Source organism: Camelina sativa, chromosome 13 (genome assembly GCF_030686135.1).
Source record: "Camelina sativa cultivar CO46 ecotype springtype chromosome 13, ASM3068613v1".
NCBI classification, from domain to species: domain Eukaryota; kingdom Viridiplantae; phylum Streptophyta; class Magnoliopsida; order Brassicales; family Brassicaceae; genus Camelina; species Camelina sativa.
The window spans coordinates 26,006,662-26,030,165 of NC_141892.1; the positions used below are offsets into that span (position 1 = coordinate 26,006,662).

The 23,504-nt window shown below is 32.9% G+C and overlaps 2 protein-coding genes and 3 pseudogenes across 3 annotated transcripts; 3 read left to right on the top strand and 2 right to left on the bottom strand.

Moving 5' to 3' along the window:
- The first annotated feature begins 949 nt into the window (after nt 1-949).
- LOC147930033 (uncharacterized) lies at nt 950-2,173 on the top strand (annotated as a pseudogene).
- LOC104738538 (uncharacterized) lies at nt 2,170-5,246 on the top strand (annotated as a pseudogene).
- Nucleotides 2,286-10,916, bottom strand: LOC147930034 (uncharacterized; annotated as a pseudogene). The gene is made up of 15 exons (XR_015577459.1): nt 10,734-10,916; nt 10,417-10,549; nt 10,182-10,285; nt 9,926-10,092; nt 9,799-9,843; nt 9,235-9,302; nt 5,089-6,148; nt 4,781-4,994; nt 4,450-4,660; nt 4,269-4,354; nt 4,090-4,157; nt 3,908-3,995; nt 3,539-3,695; nt 2,891-3,092; nt 2,286-2,701 (listed from the first exon to the last, which is right to left on the bottom strand). The product of XR_015577459.1 is annotated as an uncharacterized LOC147930034 (transcript).
- A 3,852-nt stretch (nt 10,917-14,768) lies between these two features.
- On the top strand, nt 14,769-16,476 carry LOC104738539 (protein LEAD-SENSITIVE 1-like). The gene is made up of 2 exons (XM_087480033.1): nt 14,769-15,127; nt 15,482-16,476. Exons 1-2 carry the CDS (start codon nt 15,034-15,036, stop codon nt 16,168-16,170), a joined length of 783 nt encoding a protein of 260 aa, XP_087336159.1. The 5' UTR covers nt 14,769-15,033; the 3' UTR covers nt 16,171-16,476.
- LOC104737657 (aluminum-activated malate transporter 10) lies at nt 16,279-18,485 on the bottom strand. The gene is made up of 6 exons (XM_010457882.2): nt 18,039-18,485; nt 17,796-17,933; nt 17,423-17,695; nt 17,213-17,337; nt 16,971-17,114; nt 16,279-16,886 (listed from the first exon to the last, which is right to left on the bottom strand). The coding sequence occupies exons 1-6, from the start codon at nt 18,373-18,375 to the stop codon at nt 16,452-16,454; spliced, it is 1,452 nt and encodes a 483-aa protein (XP_010456184.1). The 5' UTR covers nt 18,376-18,485; the 3' UTR covers nt 16,279-16,451.
- Between the last annotated feature and the right edge of the window lie 5,019 nt (nt 18,486-23,504).

The following is a 23,504-nucleotide window of genomic DNA, read 5'->3' on the forward strand; positions in this document are numbered from 1 at the left end:
TAAATTAAAACGCCAATAACTCATTCAGAATATCATTAAGAATGAGACTCTCCAACACTGCCTAATCTTTTCCACTGAATTTAGACGTTACACATTTATAACCGTCCAGAAAGACATTAAACAATTAGAAATTAGAGTAATTTTTTCCCCTACTCTGTTCAAAACTAATCTCAAATATTACAAAGAAAGTGTTAAATCTGTTTAGATTATCAAGCAGTGTAGTCTATTTCCAGACCTTCAAACCTATTGAAACCATGAAAGAACGAGCAAATGGTCAAGGCAGCAGAAAAAAAAAAAGAGAAATGCCGTAAAGGAAAAGAAAGACTTGAGGCAGATAAAAGAGTATTCAAGAAAAGTAAGCTCCTACATGCTCATGTGAATATTTTTATCTCGGAGACATTTTACCTGTACTTAACTAATGATCATTAAAATCAATTCTTACAGATGCAAAGCTACGCCAACCATGGCTTAGTGAAAAATACTACACTGAAGGACCTAAACTAACGAACCTCTGCAAGGAATCAGTTGCCAGAATCAGTACTTTCCTAGACCCGAAACACAACAGTTTTGAATTAGATATACGCAACTCTTTTATTTTCTATTGAAAATGTGCAGAACTATGTACAAGAGTGCGGCGATTACGATGTGGAATTATGTTAGCCAAACGCAATACTAAGCAACCAAAAGGTAGAACGAAGTATTATTATTTTTATATGCGTTGTTGCCAAAATCCTTTTACAAAATCACAATTGCAGATTTTCGTTAATTTTAAAACCAAACAATGCAGTCATTCTTTATGTTTTACCCTCTGGAGAACTCCCAGATACTTACTAATCAAACATTCAAACATACAGCTAGCAAAAAAACAGAGAATTCTTCTTCCACCGGTATTGTGCCATGTCAATTTTGTGACGCCCTTCTTTGGAAAGCTGAAACAAAAAACCAAACAATGTGTTGTCAACAAGGACGTGTAAGATTACCCAAACTGCGACCTACACCGCCAGAAATCGAGAAGCTGTACAACGAATCATCAGACTATCGTCGCAACATCCGTGTACTGAACTCAATGCTAGCTTTCACATCAACTGGTGGTAAAGTTGATCACACAGTGACAGGCACACAAGGACCTTATACTTACATAATCCATGGCCAAAATTACCATTCTATTGGGTCTCTGTTACCAGAGGATGGCAAACAACCCTGTTTTCTACGGCTATACATTTTTGACACAAGAAATGAAATTAAAAATCGTATGCAGAAGATGATAGGGTCAGGACAAGGGAAACCAATTGATGAAGAGATTGTTGGTATCTTGATAATGATGCTAGATAGAATCAATGAACTGGCAAAGGTTTTCAGAAAAGCAAGGGATAGATATGAAGATGGGCAATGCAAAGAATTCAATATAAGATTGGTCAACCAAGCAAAGAAAGGAAGACAATATGATTTACCTACTGGAGATGAAATAGCTGCTTTGATAGTTGGAGATTTCAGTACAGCAACTCGTGGACGTGATGTTATCCTCCAATTTAAGACTACTGAACTACAAAGGATAAGTGATCTTCATACTCTTTATATGAGCCTTCAGTACCCTTTACTGTTCCCTTATGGTGAATCTGGATATCATGAAGAAATAACATATCATTCATCAGCAGAGAGCCAAGTAAGAAGATCATATATGACCATGAGAGAATACTATGCTTGTCAGATTCAAACACGCTTAACAAAAGGTATGACTATTACTAAGGGAGGCAGATCATTCCATCAATACATTGTTGATGCCTACACAGCTACATAGCAAGAGAGACTTCGTTTTATAGCTCTTAATCAAAAAAAATTAAGAGCTGATTTGTATAACAATGTTGACGATGCTGTTGAAAGAGGAGAAACATATGCTAAACGGATTGGAAAAAGAATAATATTGCCATCAAGTTTCACTGCAGGTCCACGTTATATGGTAGAGAAGTACCATGTAGTCCATCAAGTTTCCAAACCATCTACATATAGCCGTGGAATTATGCAATGGCTATATGTAGATGGTTTGGAAACCCTGACTTATTTATCACCTTCACAGCAAACCCTAATTGGCCTGAGTTTACAGAACATCTACAAACATATACTACTGAAGGATCAAACTCAAGGCCTGACCTCCAATCAAGATTCTTCAAAATGAAGCTAGAAGAGATGCTTTCTGATTTTAACAAAGGAGTCTTCTTTCCTATTCATGTAGCAGGTATTTTAATTAGTGTAATTTAAATATAAAGACTTAGCAAAACATGTAAATCTTACAAGTGTGCAATTTTATTATTATGCAGTAGTGTACACAATAGAGTTTCAAAAAAGAGGCCTGCCTCATGCACACATCCTACTGTGGTTAGAAGGTAGTAGCAAAAACCCAGAACCAGCTGTCATTGATCAATTCATTTCTGCTGAATTACCAGATAAGGAAATAGACAGAGAAGGTTTCGAACTGGTAGAGAAGCATATGATGCATGGTCCTTGTGGTTTCGATAGACCATACTCACCATGCATGGAAAATGGTTTATGCAGTAAGAAGTACCCACAAGCTTTTGTGGACAACACCACCATTGACAACTCCGGTTACGTTGTCTACCGGCGCCGTAACGATGATTCCAAATTTGTTTTCAAGGGTCTAACAAGATTGGACAATCGCCATGTTGTACCGCATAACATCAACCTGCTGAAAAAGTATATGGCTCATATCAATGTAGAGTGGTGTTGTAAGACAAGTGCAGTTAAGTATCTTTTCAAATATATAACTAAAGGTGTGGACAAAGCTACATTTGTGATTGTCAGACCCAGTAGAGGAAAAAAAAAGAAGAGTTTGGACAAAGAAGAAGCACAACCTGTCGATGAAATCAGTGAGTACCTTGATTGCCGCTACGTTTCTGCATGCGAAGCAGTTTGGAGGATTTTTGCATTCCACATTCATTATCACAAGCCAGCCGTGATACGACTACAAATTCATCTTCAAGATCAACAGAGACTGCTATTTGACCAATTGCAAAGTTTGAACAACATTATAACTAGAGAAGATGTGGAAAAGACAATGCTCACTGAATGGATGGCCACTAACAAAAGAGAGAAAGAGTCAGTTGATGTAGGATACATATCAGAAACAAAAGCATACAACCTTACATATATGGAATTCCCTAAATTTTATGTCTGGAACACTACAAAGATCTGGACAAAGAGGAAACAAGGTTTTGCTATTGGGAGGATTGTACATATCCACCCATCAGCTGGGGATTTGTTTTATCTCAGAATTCTATTGAATATTGTAAGAGGAGCAACAAGCTTTGATGACATTAAGACAATTGGGGGAGTAGTCTATGCAACAAATAAAGAAGCATGCTACATTAGAGGATTACTAGACGATGATAAAGAGTGGCATGATGTACTTAAAGAGGCGGCACTATGGGCAACAGCTTATCAAATGCGATATCTATTTGTCAAGTTGCTTATCTACTGTGAAGTAGCAAATCCTCGACAACTTTGGACCAAAAACTGGAGATACCTAGCCGAAGATGTGCAGCAGAACCAAAAAAAGGTCTTTCAGTTCACACATTTAGACCTAAAAGATGTCGAGTTGGAGCAATATGCTTTGATTGAAATAGAGCAGCTATTAATGGACAATGATAGGTCTCTCACAAATTTCCCTGACATGCCGTTGCCTGACAAAGCAATTTTGAAAAGAATCAGCCAAAGTATCTTGACAGAAGACCTGCAATTTGACATCGATAAAGAGAGGGAAGACCATGGCAGTTTATTCCCATCTTTGAATGAAGACCAAAAAAAAATATACTAGGCAGTGTTGAATTCGGTTGAAGCTAAGTCAGGAAAATTGTTCTTTCTACAAGGACCAGGAGGCACTCGGAAAACATACCTCTACAAAACCATCATTGCTAAACTCCACTCAATCAGCAAGGTCGTAATCCCTGTTGCATCTGCTGGTATTGCAGCTCTGCTCCTGCCTGGCGGAAGAACAGCTCATTCATGTTTCAAGATACCAATCAACATCAACGAAGCATCTACTTGTGAAATAAAGCATGGGACAATGCTAGGTACCTTATTAACAAAGGCTGACTTAATCATATGGGATGAGGCATCGATGGCACATAAACATGCTTTTGAAGCTGTAGATCGTACAATGAGAGACTTGATGGCATTAGACGACGAGACTGCACTGAACAAGCCGTTTGGAGGGAAAATAGTTTTGCTAGGAGGAGATTTCAGGCAGATTTTACCAGTAATACCCCAAGAAAGTCGCCAAGACACTGTCCAGGCGTCATTAAATCGATCTCATTTGTGGAGTTCCTGTGAAGTTTACAAACTGACAAAAAACATGAGACTAAACCAGTAGATGCAGCTTTTGCAGATTGGATTTTAAAAGTCGGGGATGGAAATTCAAGGTCAGCAAGCACAAACCATGATGAACATGTAGGAGGGTGCATAATATGTATAGAAGAAAGTTTATTGCTACCAAACTCAGGCAACCATCTAGCAACGATTTCAAATGCTGCATATCCTTCATTTTCTCAGTCATACATGGAACGACAATACTTAACAGAGAGGGCAATCTTGACTCCTCGAAATGAGACTGTCCGGGAGATAAATGACTACCAGCTATCCATGGTGCCTGGAGACAGTAAAGAGTATTTAAGCTCAGATTCAATCAACACAGAGCTTGCACCAGTTGGAGACTGGAATAATTTATACACAGTTGAATATTTAAACTCTCTAGAGTTTCCAGGCCTACCAAACCACCAATTACAGTTGAAAGTGGGGGTACCAGTAATGCTCCTGAGAAATCTAAACCAGAAAAAGGGTTATGCAATGGTACACGACTACTTATAACAAAACTCAGTCAATGGATAACAGAAGCAGAGATACTCGTTGGCACTCATGTTGGTGAAAAAGTCCTCATCCCAAGGATTTTTTTGTCTCCTAATGACACCAAGCATCCTTTCACCCTACGAAGAAAGCAATTCCCAGTTAGAGTCTGCTACGCAATGACAATTAACAATAGTCAAGGCCAAAGTTTGAAACAAGTCGCTCTTTACTTACCACAATCTGTGTTCACAGACGGACAGTTGTATGTGGCTCTATCATGTGTAACATCGAATACATGTTTGAAAATACTAGATGCATCATCAGAGAAAGATGGTACCGCAGGGGTTATGAATATTGTCTACAAAGAAGTCTTTAATAACATAAACACTTAAAGAGGTATAGTCCTAACTGATCCTCATTTATACACAAATAGGACATGTACAATGACTTCAACTATTCTTATAAAGCTTCTGTTTTAAAAAGGAACACAAGATACTAACTCTGGTTTATATTTCTTCTCAGGACAATGGAGAGGAGCATAGTGATCAAGCAAAAAAACAACTACCAAGTTGCATTTAACTACGAAAACCACTATGTAATCCTGTTATTGAAAGAAAGACATATTTTCTTTTCAAAAAACAATTTTCTTTTCAATAAAAATGGTCAACTTCTTCATTATACACATATCAAACTGATCATAGAATTTAAAAACACATTTAAAACATAATAACAAAGTTCAGAGAACACAAAAATAATGGGCTTAACGAAAAGAGGCATTATATGAAATGGAAAACTGATTCATACAAAGTGAGCAAAAGGCCCACTTAGAAGTAACCACATGCATCAGAATATAATAGAGATGAAAATAAGAAAACAGATTTTAAAACGGCAAATCAATTATACTTACAAACCCTCCTCAAACATCAATTACGCTTCGACTCCCCACCACCCCCACTATCATGACAGTAATCAAGGACCATTAACACCAAAAATTCAATTACTATCGTTTATTGATCCGTTAAAACAATGAAACGGCACCGTGATCTCAACTATATAAGAAATATACTGAAGAGACTCAAAACCCAAAGTCACACAACAAAAAAACAAAGCAAATATGCCTCTTACTAAAAAATATTCAGTCTTAGAAAGTTTACCGCAAGATCTTCTTGGCAACATTATATCCAGGGTTGCAAAATCTGGGCGTCAGGATGTTCGACATTGCTTCTAAGTTTCTCATGAACTAGCAATAGCTTGCCAGGATGAAAGAGTGTCCAAGAATCTTAACCTCAAGACCCTGGCAATGAATCCATTAGCAACATTAAACAACTATCAACCACTTATGAAGAGATGCCTACAATCCGGTAATGCTAAAGCTCATTACATTGAAGGCATTAAAGAGTATTTCTACCACAACAACACAAATACCGGCCTACATCATCTCCAAGCCTCTGCTGAAGGTTTGTATGATAAAGACATTTATCTATATGGGATTCTCATGTTATGCAGGAGAGAAACAGAGATAGGTAAAGAATATTTGGATAAGCTAGAATGAAAAAATCAACTTCAAGGTCTGATCGTTGTTGGAGGAAGATCAAAATATCTTTGGAAGGCATCCACATCATCAAGAAACCATGCTACTTCCAATCCATAAGGGACAACAAGCCTAACCAGATATGCAAAGTTAACGACATGGATACAAGGTGCAAGAAGTGCTATTACTACAAACAGATGAGGAAGTTTGTAAAAAAATATTAAAATAAAAGGCAATGTATTTGAACTCCTTGCATTGATTTCGAGTTTCTCATTTCTATTTTAAGTTGTTTTTTTATAAAAAGATCATCAATAAAGAGAACAGTCAATTTAAATACGCAAACAATTCAGCTATATTCCTTAAGAGGTTAGTACGACTATAGCAAAACAGGTCATAGCTCCAAATAAATGAAGAACTGAAGAAGATGTAAACAAACTGCTGAAAGGAACTTTTCAAAAACCTTATAATTACAGAGTAAACATGAACATATAAGATTACGTAAAATACATTGAAAATGGAGGAATAGGTGCACAAATACACCAAACAATATACCCAAATTATACGCATAATTTCCTACAAAAAATTGGAAACAAGAAACTACTTGAGACTTAAATCACGTGGATAAAACGAGTTTAACAAATTTAAAAACCAAGACCAACAAAAAAAAACAAAATTAACCGTAATTTTGGTATTAGGTAATTTTAAATAAGTGGAAACATAAGAGTCCACACTGAGATTACACAAAAAGCAGATGTACCTCAACTTAAAAAAAAAAACAACGCAAAACAACGGTAAAAAAGACTCTGGAGTCTTAAAAAAATATATAGGCCCAGGCCAATTAAAATAGGAAGGCCCAGTTAGAAAAATGTCAAATTATATAGACGACAACTAATAAAACACTCTTTACGGAATAGTAAACATTCAATATATTCAAATTACCCCACTATAGAGGGTTCGTTACAAAACATTCCAAACCAATTGAAGTACACAATAAAAACCCCACTACACCATTGAAGAAATTAGAAACGGCAGGCAGATGAACAATCAGAGGAAAACAATCCACAACTAAAGCTTATTAATGGAGGACTCTAAAAAATCAAGTACACGAAATCCATATATATAGCAACCGCATAATTTATTCCAAAAGCTATCAAAAAAGCAAGATTAAATTTACAAACTCAGAGCTGAAATGGTCAGATACCAAAATCGAGAATTTACGTTCTCATATGAAACTCTGTCGTCCAATCTACAGAGCGACAATGCAATACTCTTCACTATTAGAAGGCCACAGTTGGGTGAAAATCAAATCCAAGTCCACATACCTTACCCAAGAAACGCTGACGAATCAACATTGGCACATTACAGAGGTAATCTCCTATACCATCTAGCATCTAATGCAATACCAGTCAACGAGGCAAGAAGAAGAAGAGCATGGTTTATCCAATTTCTCAATGCTGTTCTACAAACAGAGATTCAAAGCAATGGGACTTTTCTTATACACTTGACAGTTACGAATTACAACTTCCAGGCAAACTACATTGAAAACATCGAGATGATCATTGCCAATCTACAAACATCAAAAAGAAGACCAACCAAAGCAGAGGAAGCTCAAAACTGTGTTATTTGTTTGGCAACATTTACAGAGGAAGATGAAATAAACAAACTCCACTGTAACCACATCTATCACAATCAATGTATTATTACGTGGTTATATGAAACGAGAAATTGCCCTGTATGTAGGGCAACAGATCTATAAGAAAAGGATTTTTTAAAACAGTATATAGGCAATTTTCACTACATAGTCTTATTTACTTCTTGCATAACCTTAGTTTTTAAAACAAAATATCTTACAAACTAAAAGAGGACAGTAAAAAGGAAAATGGAACAAAAAAGCAAAACACTATTAAACAAGCTTTTTAAATAAAAAAACATTTATCAACATATAATATTTAAAAACCGGTAAAGTATAATCCATTTTTCTAAAAATCAAATAAGTTCATTACTTATTTATTTAATAAAAAAACATACAATAAATCCTACAAATAAGAGACGCATAACTTAAATTAAACTAACAAACAGACACCTGTGTTATAATTAGACATAACAAATAGTAATACTATTCTATAAAAGATAAAATACAGAGAAAGTCGATTTCACCTATACGCCACAGGTGTTACAATTATACTTTTAATAACAAACTTCTAATTGTTCACAAGTTTAAAACGGTGGAAAAATGAAAGGACTACAAATTTGATACCAAACTCCATTCAGCCAACTTAAACACACAATTATGACCTAAATTAGTAATTAAAAAGAAACGACAAAACTCATTACACCATCAATAACAATGAGACAATGAAAAGAAAGAAATGGGAGGCGAAAAGTAAATATTACAACACACATAAACGTAAGTGTAACACACGTCTAGCCTATAAATAACAGTAAGAAAATTTCTGAACTTAAAAATCACAAACAACTTGCAAAAAATGCTACCAAACACACCTTATTCCCTTGAAGAACTACCAAAAGACATCCTTGGAGAGATAATCTCTCGGGTTGCTAAGCTTTCACGCAGAACCGTAAGAAATGTTATGCAAGCATCACCACATCTAGCCAAAGCAGCACAAGATCAGAGAGTCTACAAGAATATCAACCTAAGGCCCCTAGGCATGAATCCACTAGCAACACTAACGAGATACCAAGACCTCATGGAGAAATGCATTGCAAGTGAAAATGTCGAGGCTCACTATATCAAAGGAATCCAAGAGTATTTTCAAAAGAACAACACACAGACATGGCTCGAACACTTGAAGAAGGCAGCAGAAGGTAGTTACGAAAACGGTATGTACCTTTATGGAATTGTGAAGTTGTGCAGGGGTGACGCAGATGAAGAGAAAATTTGGCTTGACAAACTTGGCTGGAAACAAAACAAAGCAAGAGGTGATCAATGCTGGAAAGATATCAAAAAGGCATTACACAGAGTCAATGTACAAAACCTACCATGCTACTACACTACATTGGCAACAATCGGACCAACTATCAACTGCACCGTGAATGACATGGAAAATAGATGCGCACACTGCTATTACTACAAACAAATGCTCAAGTTTGTCTTTTTCATTTAGGTAAAGGATCAACAATACGATTTACCAATGTTATCAACCTTAAATCAATTCCACAATTCAAAATAGCAATCTATGTATTTCTCTTTCTTAAACAATAGTGACTCCTCCAACATAATTCAAACAAAACAAACAAGGAACAAACCTGAAAGTATAACAAGTAAACAAAACATGGAACCACCATATCAAATCAGAACATAGACGATCAAAAGATGATGATCTGGTTTAACAAAAGATTGTGCCTCCCAAACGACATTATGTTCCTCAGCAATTGCGACAAAAATTTTTTACCTTAGTTGGACCATCGGGGGCTTTGGCAGTCAATTTTATCACCAGCTACAAAGATAACAATCACAATCAAAAAAGATTCATAGATAGAAAGTCACCATCAAAGATTAAAAAAGACGCAGACACTTACCAGGTGACTCACACCAGAATCTGGACGCAACTCAATAGCAGATGAAACAAAATCCTTCCCGTACTTGGTTGTGAAATGCTTCAGAGATCTCAGAGACATCTGATGATAACCTCTGGGAAGCAAATAAGACATTCGAGACAGTTTCTTTCAAATCAATGGGACAGTTACTGAAGTATATGATATCACAAACATCAATACATTAAGATAAACAAACACAACAGCAATGAAGAGTTGTCAAAGTTCAAATCTTTCTTACTTTTGAGATTCGATAACACCCAAACGAACAACAATAAGTTCACAATATATGCCAATAAGCTCATAAACTGCCTTTCTCTTCTCTTCCCTAACCACATGTTCCACCTGAGAGAATAAAAAACACAAACCACATTCCCAATTTCCATCAACAAACAAACAAGTGAAACTCAGATTCTATAATACTTTTAAAAAACTTGCCACATTCCCAAAATTTACAATTTATAAGATTGGTTTGCCCGAATTCGAGCAATAGGGGTATGTCCAGACTCGAGAAATTGTGCTTATTCTCTCCTAAGTTGTTTAATCTGAATCTCCTTTTTGTTCTTCAGTATCTTGAGCCGTGAATTCGCCATTTGCATAGCTGTCTTGCTGCATTGTATAAATTCAATAAATCAACAACAACCAAATACATAAATCAAAACCAAAAGACAACCGATGAACAAATACAAAAAAAAATCAGACATAAATAGAATCTAAAGATGTTGTTGAAACATAATTTGAAAAAGTAAGAAGATAGAATGGAAAAGAAGAGAAACCCATAATATAATTTTACCATTTAGCAGGCTTAAAACCTCGATTAAGAACCTTCTTCATGGAAAACTAAATTTTAGCAGAAGGAAAAAAAACGCAACTTTTATCGAATCAGGTAGAGATCACTAAATTAAGGTTTATTGGCTTGTGAAATTAGGTAAGACGCAAATCTAATATATGATCTGAAGATTGGAATTATTCGCGGAGACCTATACCAAGAAGAAACGTAAAAAGATTTGATATATAGAGGAAAAGAAGAAGAAGAAGAAGATGAAAGAAATTAAGGGGGAGGTATTGGTTTATGATTTAGAAAGAATTTTAATGATTTTATGTTCTTGCTGATTGTTAGAATCATAGAAAATTGAAAGTTAAAAATGAAAGATTCTAAGAGATTGTTTAGGAAGTTTTTTAAAATCTTGATGATTTGTTTTTTCTAATCTTGTAAAATCTTTCTATTTGATGAAAGATTTTTCATGACTTTTGTTATGAAGGAAATAATATAAAATCTTAAACCAATAACATAAAATTTGAATTCATTAACAATCTAAGATTCTTTTGTTTTACTTGAATAACATAAACTTTTAATGACTTTATAAAACTCTTAATCCAATAACACTAGATTTATCAAGATTTTAGATAACTTTTTACAAATCCACAACCAATAACACCAAATTTTTAAAGAGTTTTTAAAAGTCTTGATTGAATAACAACATATTTTACCTAACTTTTAAAGTCATTAAAATTCTTTCTAAATCCTAAACCAATACCTCCCCCTAAAATATTAAAATTAATTAGGTTGGAGTCTTCAAATAACGGCACATTTATCTTGAACCACAAACATAAAAATGCAAACAAAAGTCTTTAAAGAAAACTTTAACTTTCAAATCTTTAAAATTAAAGAGGAGGACACCACATGTGTCTTATTGAAATTTTAAAACCACTATTTCCTCAATCACTTTCATCATCTTCAGAACTTTGGTTGTACTCAAGCCTGCAAAATAGTTTCGTACAAATTTAAACAGTTGTTCTTTCATTATTTATATCATATACTAGAAATGAAAGTATAAACTTACCTCCTCTGAAAATCTTCCACCTCTGCAATTGCTGGTTTAAAATAAATATTTGAAACCCCTGGTGTAGAATACATTTCCATTCTTATACCTAAAATTACAATAAGTATATAAGCTTAAATGATTACAAAAAGTATTATAAAAATTAGGTTGATTTACTATCAAATATACCTCTAAATACTAATGTACATTATCGTTACCAGTTGTATTATAAACATTCAGCTGGTTTATCATTTAATATAGACCTAAATACTAATGTAGCATAATATTAATCATAAAGTTTTATTATATTACCTCCACTTTGGTATTTGACATGCCAAAATTGGAGGACTGCAACAACATGATAACATCCTGTGCTCCACCAATTGTTGTAAAAATTATCGGCCAAGTCATTATATGCCAAACATGGTATGTCAAGTCCACTATAGTTTACACCAAAACATGCCTTAGTATGAGATTAATTTAAGCACATCAAGAAATTCATGTGCGCAAAATCAGTGAGAAAGTTAACAAACCTCAAATCTCTTAAAGAAAACCGTAAGATCCTAATCATCTCATGTGGCATCTCCGCATTTGGATCATGTAGATTAAAAAGAGGTTCCACATTCACGACTTCACCCATTATGTCTGTTAAAAACAGATTATTTGTATAAAATTATTGATTACAACAAGGAAAAAAATATAAGAATGTAAAAATACGTACTGGGAGATTTCTCACAGCATGATATCTTTCAAAAAGTCTATCAAACGTTTCAAGTTCAAAAAAGTGATTGTTGGAAGTCACTGCTGATTTCTCAACAATGGTTTCATTGATGAGAATGATATTGTAATCACAATCAGTGTGCTTAAACCTCCGGTCATTGAAACAGACAGAAAAAGTAGAAAATACTTTCCAATCATTTTCTTCTATTTCATGATCAAATGTTTCGAACATATCTTCAGTAATCGTTGTTTCAATCTTGTCACCCTATATCAAATGAACAAAAAACAATTGCTGAAACATATGTTGCTAATTGTTAAACTAATCTAAAAATATTAACAGGTAAATATCAATATACTTACAAATGCATCACACAAAATTAGTTGAATCGTTGCATCGTCCTGAGTAACCTTCCTCCACTTCCTTAATACTTTCACTTGAATCTTCCAGTTAGATCTCCACGAATGTAGATCTTTCACTCTATCATATTCACCCATTTCTTGTGAAAAATGTTATAAATCTTTTTGGGAAAAAAAACTGAAGAAGATATCTTCACAAATGACATGTATCTCTTTCTTTTATAGGCAGAAATCAGATACTAAGCGTTACGACATTTTTGTTACTAATAAATATAATAGAGATATTGCAGAATATTAATACATTCACTTTAAAAATGGTATGCATAAATTTAGTCAATGCATTCACTTTAAACTGACATAATTAGTAGACGTTATAATAAAAAAGGAAAAAAAACTATTTGAAACAGCTATATAAAATGGCATACATAGATTCAGTAACTGCAGTTCTATTTAAAACTTATGTATCGGTCTCTTTCATTTAAGTTTTCATTCAAATATTTAATAAATATAAATATATTTAAATTAATTTCATCTACCATTATATATTAATTTTTAACAATGGTTATATCCCATTCCACAACGGACGACGGCATGTTCAGAATCGGGAACATATTGTAGTTGTTATTATGTGTAAAAAATAAACAGCAAACTAAATTATACTTGCTCAAACCCTTCTTTTTTATAAAAAAAAATATTCAACAAAACAACATAAACAACCAAAATCAAATACAAAAATAAACGTAAAGATGAATTTACGTAACAAAAAAAATAAAATACACAACAAAATCTGGAATACATCTTAATGTAACTACCGCGCAGGTCAATTGCTAGTTAACCAATATAGCTTTATTATACTCCCTCCGTTTCAAAATATAAGATGTTTTATATAGCTTTTTTATTTTATAATATATGATGTTTTCAAGTTTCTATGCAATTTTTAGATTAGTTTAGTATTTTATACTCTCTTTGTCTCATAAAGATTAATGTTTAGAAGCTTTTATACATTTTAAGAAAACAATGATTACTGAGTTTAAATATATTTTTTTCTTTGACTAAAGAGATATTATTTAATTTTAAACCAATAACAATTCAAAATTTCAAATATTTTGAATGATTACTTCTTGAAGTTTACAAAACATCTGAGACAAAAAAATATTTTAAAACATCAATCTTTATGAGACAGATGGAGTATATGCCTATCACACAAGTCTTCTAACCGGCAAAGGCAATATATAAATTATAATCAATGATTGTAAACATAATTAGTACTCCCTCCGTTTCAAAATATAGGATGTTTTAACTAAAATAAGTAGATGAAAAAATCTTTACTTTTAACAAGTTCAACCAAACAATACTGTATAGGTATTTTTAATCAATGCAATAGATGATGACAATGACTTAGGGGGAGGTATTGGTTTAGGATTTAGAAAGAATTTTAATGACTTTATGTTCTTGCTGATTGATAGAATTATAGATAATTGAAAGTTAAAAATGAAAGATTCTAAGAGATTGTTTAGGAAGTTTTTTAAAATCTTGATGATTTGTTTTTTCTAATCTTGTAAAATCTTTCTATTTGATGAAAGAGTTTTCATGACTTTTGTTATGAAGGAAATGATATAAAATCCTAAACCAATAACATAAAATTTGAATTCATTAACAATCCAAGATTCTTTTGTTTTACTTGAATAACATAAAACTTTTAATAACTTTATAAAACTCTTAATCCAATAACACTAGATTTATCAAGATTTTAAATAACTTTTTACAAATCCACAACCAATAACACCAAATTTTTAAAGAGTTTTTAAAAGTCTTGATTGAATAACAACATATTTTACCTAACTTTTAAAGTTATTAAAATTCATTCTAAATCCTAAACCAATACCTCCCCTTTAATTTAAAGCGCCAAATCGATTTTTGGGCCGTTGAGCAGATTTTTTTAAAACATAATAAGAGTCCATAACACCTTTGTTACAAAAACCCATTTAAACACGCGTGTTTCAAATTACCATATTACCCTCCACAGTGATCGTCGTCATCTAACAGTTAACGCCGTCAAAAGATTCCGTTAGCACCAGTTTGATCGCCAAAGCCAAATCATCATATCTCCGCCGCTGACGTAAGATCTCCTTCCTTCTACTCAATCTCCTGAAGCAAAGGAGGAAGCTTTTTTTTTTTTTGAGAGACGAAACAATGGGTGTACTCACGAACAAGGTCGAGAGAGACGAGCTTAAACCTGGTGATCACATCTACACTTACCGAGCCGTTTTCGCCTATTCTCACCACGGTGCTTTGATTCTTCCTTTTTTTCTTTATATCATCATCAATTGGGTTTTATATGCATTGTGTGTGAATCATCATCATCCAGAGTTTTCCTCAATTTGGGTCTTGCGTATTTTTAGGTTTTATCTATTGCACAGAAGAAGAAAGAAAGAAAGAAACAGTCTTTGATTTTTGTCATCTTTAATTTCTGTTTGGTTGTTAGGGCTTTAATCTTGATGGCAAAGTTACTGAATTTGTAGGGTTTTAATCTATAGTTTCACTCTTTAAGTGATGTGGTCAATTCAATTGGTGGTACCAAAGAGATTTCGATTGCTTTTGTTGACATTTCAAACTGTTTTGTTTTCTTCTGAATTTGTAGGCGTATTTGTTGGTGGTTGCAAAGTGGTTCATTTCAAACCTGAGCACAGCTTGATATCTTCCACACTAGCTTCTTCTTCTTCCTCTTCAGTTTCAGAGGTTGATGATTCTTCAGAAGCTCCTTGCCCTACATTTCCTGACTGTGGATACAAACAACCAAAGAGTGGAGTAGTACTCTCTTGCCTTGACTGCTTCCTCAAGAAGGGTTCACTCTACCGTTTCGAATATGGAGTCAGCTCTTCGATTTTCCTCTCCAGATTTCGCGGTGGAACTTGCACAACCGCTCCATCTGACCCGTTTCAAACAGTCATCCATAGAGCAATGCACCTTCTCCAAAACGGATTTGGTAACTACGACGTTTTCCAAAATAACTGTGAAGATTTTGCTCTCTACTGCAAAACAGGATTGCTCATTCTGGATAAGAACGGGGTTGGGAGAAGCGGTCAAGCTAGCTCCATGCTGGGCGCTCCTCTAGCTGCACTCCTCTCTTCACCTCTCACATTGTTGATCCCAAATCCTGTTGGTGTTGCAACTGTCACTGCTGGCGTGTATTGTATGAGCAGGTATGCTACTGATATCGGTGTTAGAAACGATGTGATCAAGGTTCCCGTTGAGGATTTGGCTCTGAACCTTGGCTTTAAAACCCTCAAGAGAAAAAGGAAAGCTTTTGACACTAGCGTCTCCAGGTGAACATAGATTCTATTATGTTCATGGATAAGTACATAAGACTGGCCACTGCGTAGTCATGATCCTTCTTAGTTTCCCCTCGATCTCATTTCTTTTTTGCTATGGTGACACTGTAAAAAAGTGGATTCCAGTATTATCAAGATTTAGTTCTATAACTTGCTTTGTGGCCTTGAAACCAGTTACGGAAAGGAGCAAACTCATATACTAAAAAGCTTATATATACATGAAAACTCCGCTTAAAATCTTCATGTATGTTGAGTTTTCAATATGTAATTGAAAGTGATTTAAGAACTTAGTGGTGGTTGCTTAGTGTTGTTGTCACCAGTTTTCTTTTTAAAGTCCTGTTCGAAATCTGCAAGATTCGCCAGTTCATCGACAGCTTCGACGGTTGTTTGAATTCTAGCTGCGTTTTCGATTAACAACGAAACCAAAGTGGCAACGGGAAGGATTTCATGTAGGCTCATCGATATGACTTTATCTTCATTGTTGTCCTCTTCAGATGGGACTTCGTCTTTAGGTTTGTTTGTCTCAATTGGAACAGTTTTCAAGGTTTCTTGAAGCTCTTGTACTGCAGAGTTCATATCAAACACCAGGAAATCCATCTTCGATGATTTTCTCGTGTTCTTCATCATTTCCCTTAATTCTCTTAAGATTTTTGAAGAAGCTGAGCTCAGTTTCATACAAGCTTCCCCGAAATGCTTCTTGACCTGGTCTGGAGCCTGTAGAAGCAGAAGACACTGGTTTTAGTTTAACAACAACCTCTAAAAGTTAGTTCTTCAAAACTATGATAAAAAAAAGGTTACCTCTGATTCATAGTTGATGCAGATACTGAGATTCTCAAGGCAATAAGCACATCTGCGCATAGCAGCACCTATCTTTACGTATAGCTTCCATGGATGCCGGAAGTTAAAGCTTCCATGTGCAGGTTCCCATCTCGCTAGATTCGCCTGAGATTATAGAAAGAAAAGGAAGAATAAGCGGCGGAAAAGCAGAAAAAAAAAAAAAAAAACTTATTCGTTATCTTATAGATAATCTGTTAAGTTACCATGGCTTCCTCTGTTCCCTTAGAGTTAAGCACACATTTGAATCCTTGTAACTTCATGTTAGTGTCTCCATCTACATTTCGATTCGTTGAGACTTCGTTCTCCTTGAAGTACTCTGCTACACAGGCTGCAGTTTTAATAATATAGTCAGCTCACGAGCTAGCTAATGCTGAATCTTTCATAACAAGTTTTGGTTTTGTAATCCCCCTTACCGTCTAATGAATCGGCAAGTTTTTCAAAGTTACGTTCAATAAGACGGTGAAGCTGAGATCCTGCCCAAATGGGGCAGAAGAAGACAGTAATGATAATGCAGATAGATGTTCCAATTGCAATAGTTGATACTCTTTGCTGAGCCATGTCAACTAGCTTATCTACTCGGTAACCGCCTACTGAGACAAGGCTAAATGTGAGGATAAAAATCATTGCTCCGTAGTCGAATCTGGCTTTGAATGACGGCACAAACCGCGAGTAAGTAGCTGTGAAAGCTGCAAGAATCAAACCCACAAAGAGGAATTTAATAAAAGATGGATCATCTTTACGTTATTTACAAGAAAAGACAGATCATTTTAGGGTTTTGGCCATTACCAAAGAGGAAAACAGAGCATCCAATCACAAAAACCTCAGCTTTCCCTGATTGAGTGGCGACCCAATGAACAGCAATGCCTAGTGATCCAGCTAATATAGTTGCCACAACTCTGTTTACACATTTTGAGAATGTTGCTCCTGTTGTACATGGAGATACACACACATATATACATACATTATAAGGTCGTTTTCACTCGTTAAAAAGAAGAAGGTTGCATAATTTTGAAGATTTAGTTTACGTACCAACATTGGCCTCGAAGACGACGACAACAGTCATGATAGCCCACATAGCATTTCCTCCAACACCATCATACAAAGGTCTCATGTAATAAAAGATTGAGACCAATGAAAGTGCGAGTCCTACTTTCAGACAATGTACCACTTTGGCCGGATCATCTGCCCCAATCCTCCAAGCTTTCCTCATAAAATTTGCGATGCGCTCCACGATAACCTTCATTACCAAATCCTTTAGCCAATGAAAGATCCTTACACTTAGTCCCGATCTAGGAACTAATCTCTCTGTTGTTCCATTGTGTACGCTTATCCTCCACTCTAGCTTCCCTGCTTCTTGTGATGCCATAGTATTATATCCGAGAACCTGAATCTTAAACTGTAAACCAAAACCTCCAAGAAAATGAATGTTTTGGTTAAGAATGTTTTGGGTGTGTTTTTTATGAACAATGGCAATGGAGTGTTACATATATAGAGATTATAAAGGGTATATAATATTTTTCAAAGTTCTTGGAGTTTTTTTTTTTTTAAGTGGTGAATTAATTTTATTTGTTTATGTACTAATATATATATTATTTATCACTCTCTCCCACTTTGATATGCAAACAAAAAAAAGATGTAAGTGGCCTAATTGAAATCTTATATTATGATTAGTTAAATTTTGTGCTACAAAGTCGTCATCGCATAAGCACTGATGTTGAAACCTGCCTTCGTACTACATCTATCCATTTCATTGCAACGTCAGAAAAATTTTAAAATAAAAAATATATCCCAAGATATAAGAAGTTTCCATTAATTTCTCATTTTAAAACGATCCAAGATTTTACGCATGTTTTGGTTTTACGATTTTACGTATAATCAACCCTATTTTGTTTACTATATATATAGTCTATCGTAGTTCTATATATTTTTTATAAAATCCATCATAGTTACATTGTAAGTTCTTTTTTATAGAAAATACTCATAATCATTTTTTAATAACTAACTCATCACAAGTTTGCAAAGATTGTTATAATTTATGATTGAGTAACTTATATTACCCAAATTACACCAACCAAAATGTTAGTTAGCTCATTACACGGTATTAAGTTTTTCTTTTCAGATCACTCTTTCATAGTCCCATACTCTCTCTCTCCCATACACGAAATTATGATATTTAAATCAATTAGATCGCTTACTATTACATGCACTAGCCACTCAGAGTTATACGTGTGCGTGTGCATTGCGTGCGTACATACGTACACGATGTCACGTTAAGTATAAAACACATGAAAAGTGGATTGTCGTAAGCAAATAAAGCCCTTCGCATATTCCTTTTCTGATTAGAGAATTCACGGTGTGACGAAATAACTTTATTACTCTTATTTGCTTTATCAATTTGTTTTTTCCATGCAATTAAGTTCGAATTAAAAGTGCTATTACACGCACCAAATGATATCAAATATATATATTTATGAAAGCAGGCACGTTTGACTTGCACTACTACCTATTAATAATGTACATATCAAAAGGTACAATATAATTCTTGAGAGGTATATATATACATATACAAACACAAACCAATTAGAAGAGAATTGACATAACCTAACTTTCATTTAGGTCACTAAGTGTGCCCCAAATTATAAGAGACCTAATTTAATATCGTTGGGTTCTCAAAAATATTATCTTGCCCTAAGTGGACGCACTTATATATATTATCACTAAACAAGATTTTTTATTTATGTCTTTAATACATATTTGTGTGGTCCATAATTAATCGAAGAGTACAAAGAAGAAAAATTTGGACAACTTGAGCTTCTTTGGGTTTCCCTATTGGGTCTTGTGAATATGTATGAAGTGCCCTTCAGCTTATCACCTTTTTGTTTGTGTGATTTGATAAGAAGAGCGGTTTAACTTTTTTTTGTCTTATCGAATTAGTTTTTAAATATATCGTGTTGGAATTAGGTCATGATTGAAATAAAGTTGTTTATAAGATTTATTGTATATTTCGCAAAAGAAAATCTAATACCATCGGCATGCAAATGTTGATTGAATTATTATAATAGAAAAAAAAACTTACTATTTTGTTCTATACGCACAACAGCAAATGAACGTATAATAAAATTTGCACCGAATATGCTTATACAAGACACAAAGTAAAATCTTTTTTTATTTTATTTTTTACAAATAAAATTATTATATATATATTTTTAAATGATTTCAATGTGATTTAATTAATAAGCTCTTGACTTCTGTTCTCAACTTCTCATGGATTATTTCGGATTTTGCTGACACAACATTTTTAGTGGCATAAAAAAGTCTTACGTCCTATATATCTCGTTACTTCCTTTTGTCTCCAACTTTTCTTTCATTTTTCATATTAAAATTTTGATGATTTGTTTTCTTGATCACACAATTTTGATACTTCAATATTATTTACGTGTACAAACTTTAAAAAAATACATTAAAAAATATTTACAAATTTTCATTGATAGTTAAAAACTATTTTTACCTGAATTCTTTTCTAGAAAACATTTTCTAACAACCACATATAGACAAATCAATATTTTTCCTTTCGTTAAATGTCGAGTCGTTCGCTACTCTGACTTATGCAAATATGCAAATCATACATTACCAACTCCACAACTACAAGGTACAAGCTAGCTAGAATCAATCAGAAACAACTACGTGGCAGTGGCACTGATTCATATCTCTTTGGGCCAGTCGGATTATTATTAAAAGGGCCATTAGGCCTACCTTAATAGGCTACGATAAATACAATAGTGCAGGCTTACTTAGTTACTTTTTAGTCTAATTTCTAGCTATGTTTATTATCCAAATCTCGAATCACTAATCCATACAAACTTCATTGTCCATTAGGTTTTGTTTTTGGTTATTTTGGAAGGTTGTTTTTATATTGTATTGGGGAGGGAAAGGCGGAAAGCCTAAGCTTTCTCTGTATGTTCGTGGGCCTTTCGTGATAGGAAATTTGCATCATCTCAATAAATTAGTTTAACTACTATATAAATTAGATAATGATCCACACTTTACAAAAAATATTTACGTATTGTTACAAAATAATAGTAGAAATTTTATTTATTTTATATATTTTTAAGAATTATATATTTAATTAATTTAATTTTATATTCTAATTTCGACCTGTAGTCGGTACAACTATTTTGGTTTGAGTGCGATATCAAATTCGTTAATTATAAATTCGGTAAAAACTTTAAAAAAACCAACAAAACATGTATTGACTTGTGATATGATATTACAAATTAAAGTGAACGTGTTTAAAGATCTTAATATACCAAATTTACAATAGTGATTGGTGTTAATATTAACACCATCATAGTTATTAGTATAACATGTTAGTATATATATTAACTTTATATGTGAAATTACAATTAGATTATGTATATGTTTATTGTCAACATTATAAACTTAGTATTGTTTATATAGTGAATATTATTTATAAAAAAATAATTTCAAAAATATTCTTCTATTATTTTGAAAACAAATATAATTTTTTTTGTTAGTTATTAGATTAATTAAAATGCAATAACATTTTTTCATAATATGCCACATCAAAGCTGGTTAAAGTTCTAACAACAATGTTTAAATACGTATATAGAGATATTTTTAAAATATAAGCAATGTTATATCTTAGTTCTAAAATATATATCTCATTATTAAACGATTTAGAGATATGCAAATAATTAATTTTTAGTTTTATAAATAAAATTAAGTTTTATAATTGTTTTAAATAATTTGTTATTGTTTCTTAATATATCTGAAACAATAAACAGAATATGTTAAATAATTTCAAAAAAAAAATTATTATCTTATTATTTTATAAACTAATATAAGTTTTTTTTGTTAGTTATTAAATTAATTAAAATGTATTCACATTTTTGTAATATGCCACATGGTAATAGGATTAAACTATAACACCATTGTTTAAATAAGTAAATAGAAATGCTTAGCATGGTTTGTTTTGTGATATATAATGCATTGATAAATCATTATTTAAATGGAAATCCACATAATATGTATTGCTGTGGCAAATTCGCTCGATAAATCATACAACTGTACAATCATCTATATTCGAAAGCGAGCCCGAAACACCAAGCCAACATCAGTCAAATTGTCCCAACCAAAAAAATCAAATTAGTATTAAAAAAACGAGTTTATACTTTGCCTCTATACTATTATTACAGTCGTCGGCCACTACCATTGAGATTCTCGATTTGGTATTGTATCACTTCCTCTCCTCTGCATCACTACACCAACTTGCTGCCTCAATATGCTTATGCTTTTCACGTTTGTCTTCATATGTTCCACATGTTATTATTTTATTGGTAAAAATTAGTTATATAGAGCTAATCAAATTTTGTAAATGATGATATCATTGGAAATAATTTAACTTTTTCATAAAAATCATAAATTATTTAAGGCCACTACTTTTGTGAAAATAATTACTAGAATATTAAAACTTACTTAAAATTAAATGCAAAGAGAAAGGAGTCGTCTTTGGTCTTTCTCAGGAAAAAAAAAAAAAAAAAAACAAAGTAAAGCAAATAGAAATAGAATCTCAGTGGGTATTTAAGAAAATGATTTGTCATTGGAATAGTCTTTAGTTGGAGCAGGTATGTTGTCGTGTCTTTTTGTTACTCCAAAATAATAGTCTGATAAGAATACTATGTTACATTGCACTATTGCAATTTTTATGATAGTTTAATATTACAAGGTCGTGTGTTGTATTCAACACGAAGTTTTGTTTGTGGACATGAGTTGGTCTCCTTGATTAATTAGTCTCCTAAATAGACTATGCTTTCGAGATAAGTCTCACATAAACTGAATTGACCAACAAATCGGAGCCATGTAGGATCAGAATACAGTAAAACCTCTATAAATTAATACTCTATAAATTAGTAAACACTATAAATTAATAAATTTTGTTAGTCCTAAGTCGGCCCAGTGTAAAAAATAACAAAATTTGATAAGATAATAAGATAATAATTTTTCTGAAATCCCTATATAAAATATGGTCCCAATAATATCATAAATTAATAATCATGTAAATTTACATATATATAATGTACGTAAAGAAAAAAAAATATAATGTATGTTTCTCCTAAAGCTCATACCTACAAAACAACTGTTATGTTGTATTTTTAAAATATAATGATATAAAATCTTTTGTAACATGTCATAAATATAGCTACATTTTTTTAAAGTTTTCAATTTTTAGATATCCATTATTTACATTTCGATAGTTTGATTGACTATTAAAATAAAACAATCTATATTATTATTCATAATTTTAATTTTATGTATGTCATGTGTATAGGTGAATTTGTCTATTGTATTTGTAATTTATTGTTAATAATGTTTTCTAAATATTAAAAATTCAATTTTAATACCATAAAATTTTGAATATCCGAAATTTTTGTTAAAATTGTCTCAATTCATAATTTTTAAAATTTAAACTATTAA

Bases quoted from the DNA above. Each gene is read 5' to 3' on its own strand.
- LOC104738539 (XM_087480033.1), top strand. From the start codon at position 15,034: ATGGGTGTACTCACGAACAAGGTCGAGAGAGACGAGCTTAAACCTGGT. The intron at 15,128-15,481 runs GTGCTTTGATTC...CTGAATTTGTAG, and splicing joins TTTCGCCTATTCTCACCACG to GCGTATTTGTTGGTGGTTGC.
- LOC104737657 (XM_010457882.2), bottom strand. From the start codon at position 18,375: ATGGCATCACAAGAAGCAGGGAAGCTAGAGTGGAGGATAAGCGTACAC. The intron at 17,696-17,795 runs GTAATGGCCAAA...TGATTCTTGCAG, and splicing joins ATGCTCTGTTTTCCTCTTTG to CTTTCACAGCTACTTACTCG. The intron at 16,887-16,970 runs GTAACCTTTTTT...CTGCTTCTACAG, and splicing joins GCATCAACTATGAATCAGAG to GCTCCAGACCAGGTCAAGAA.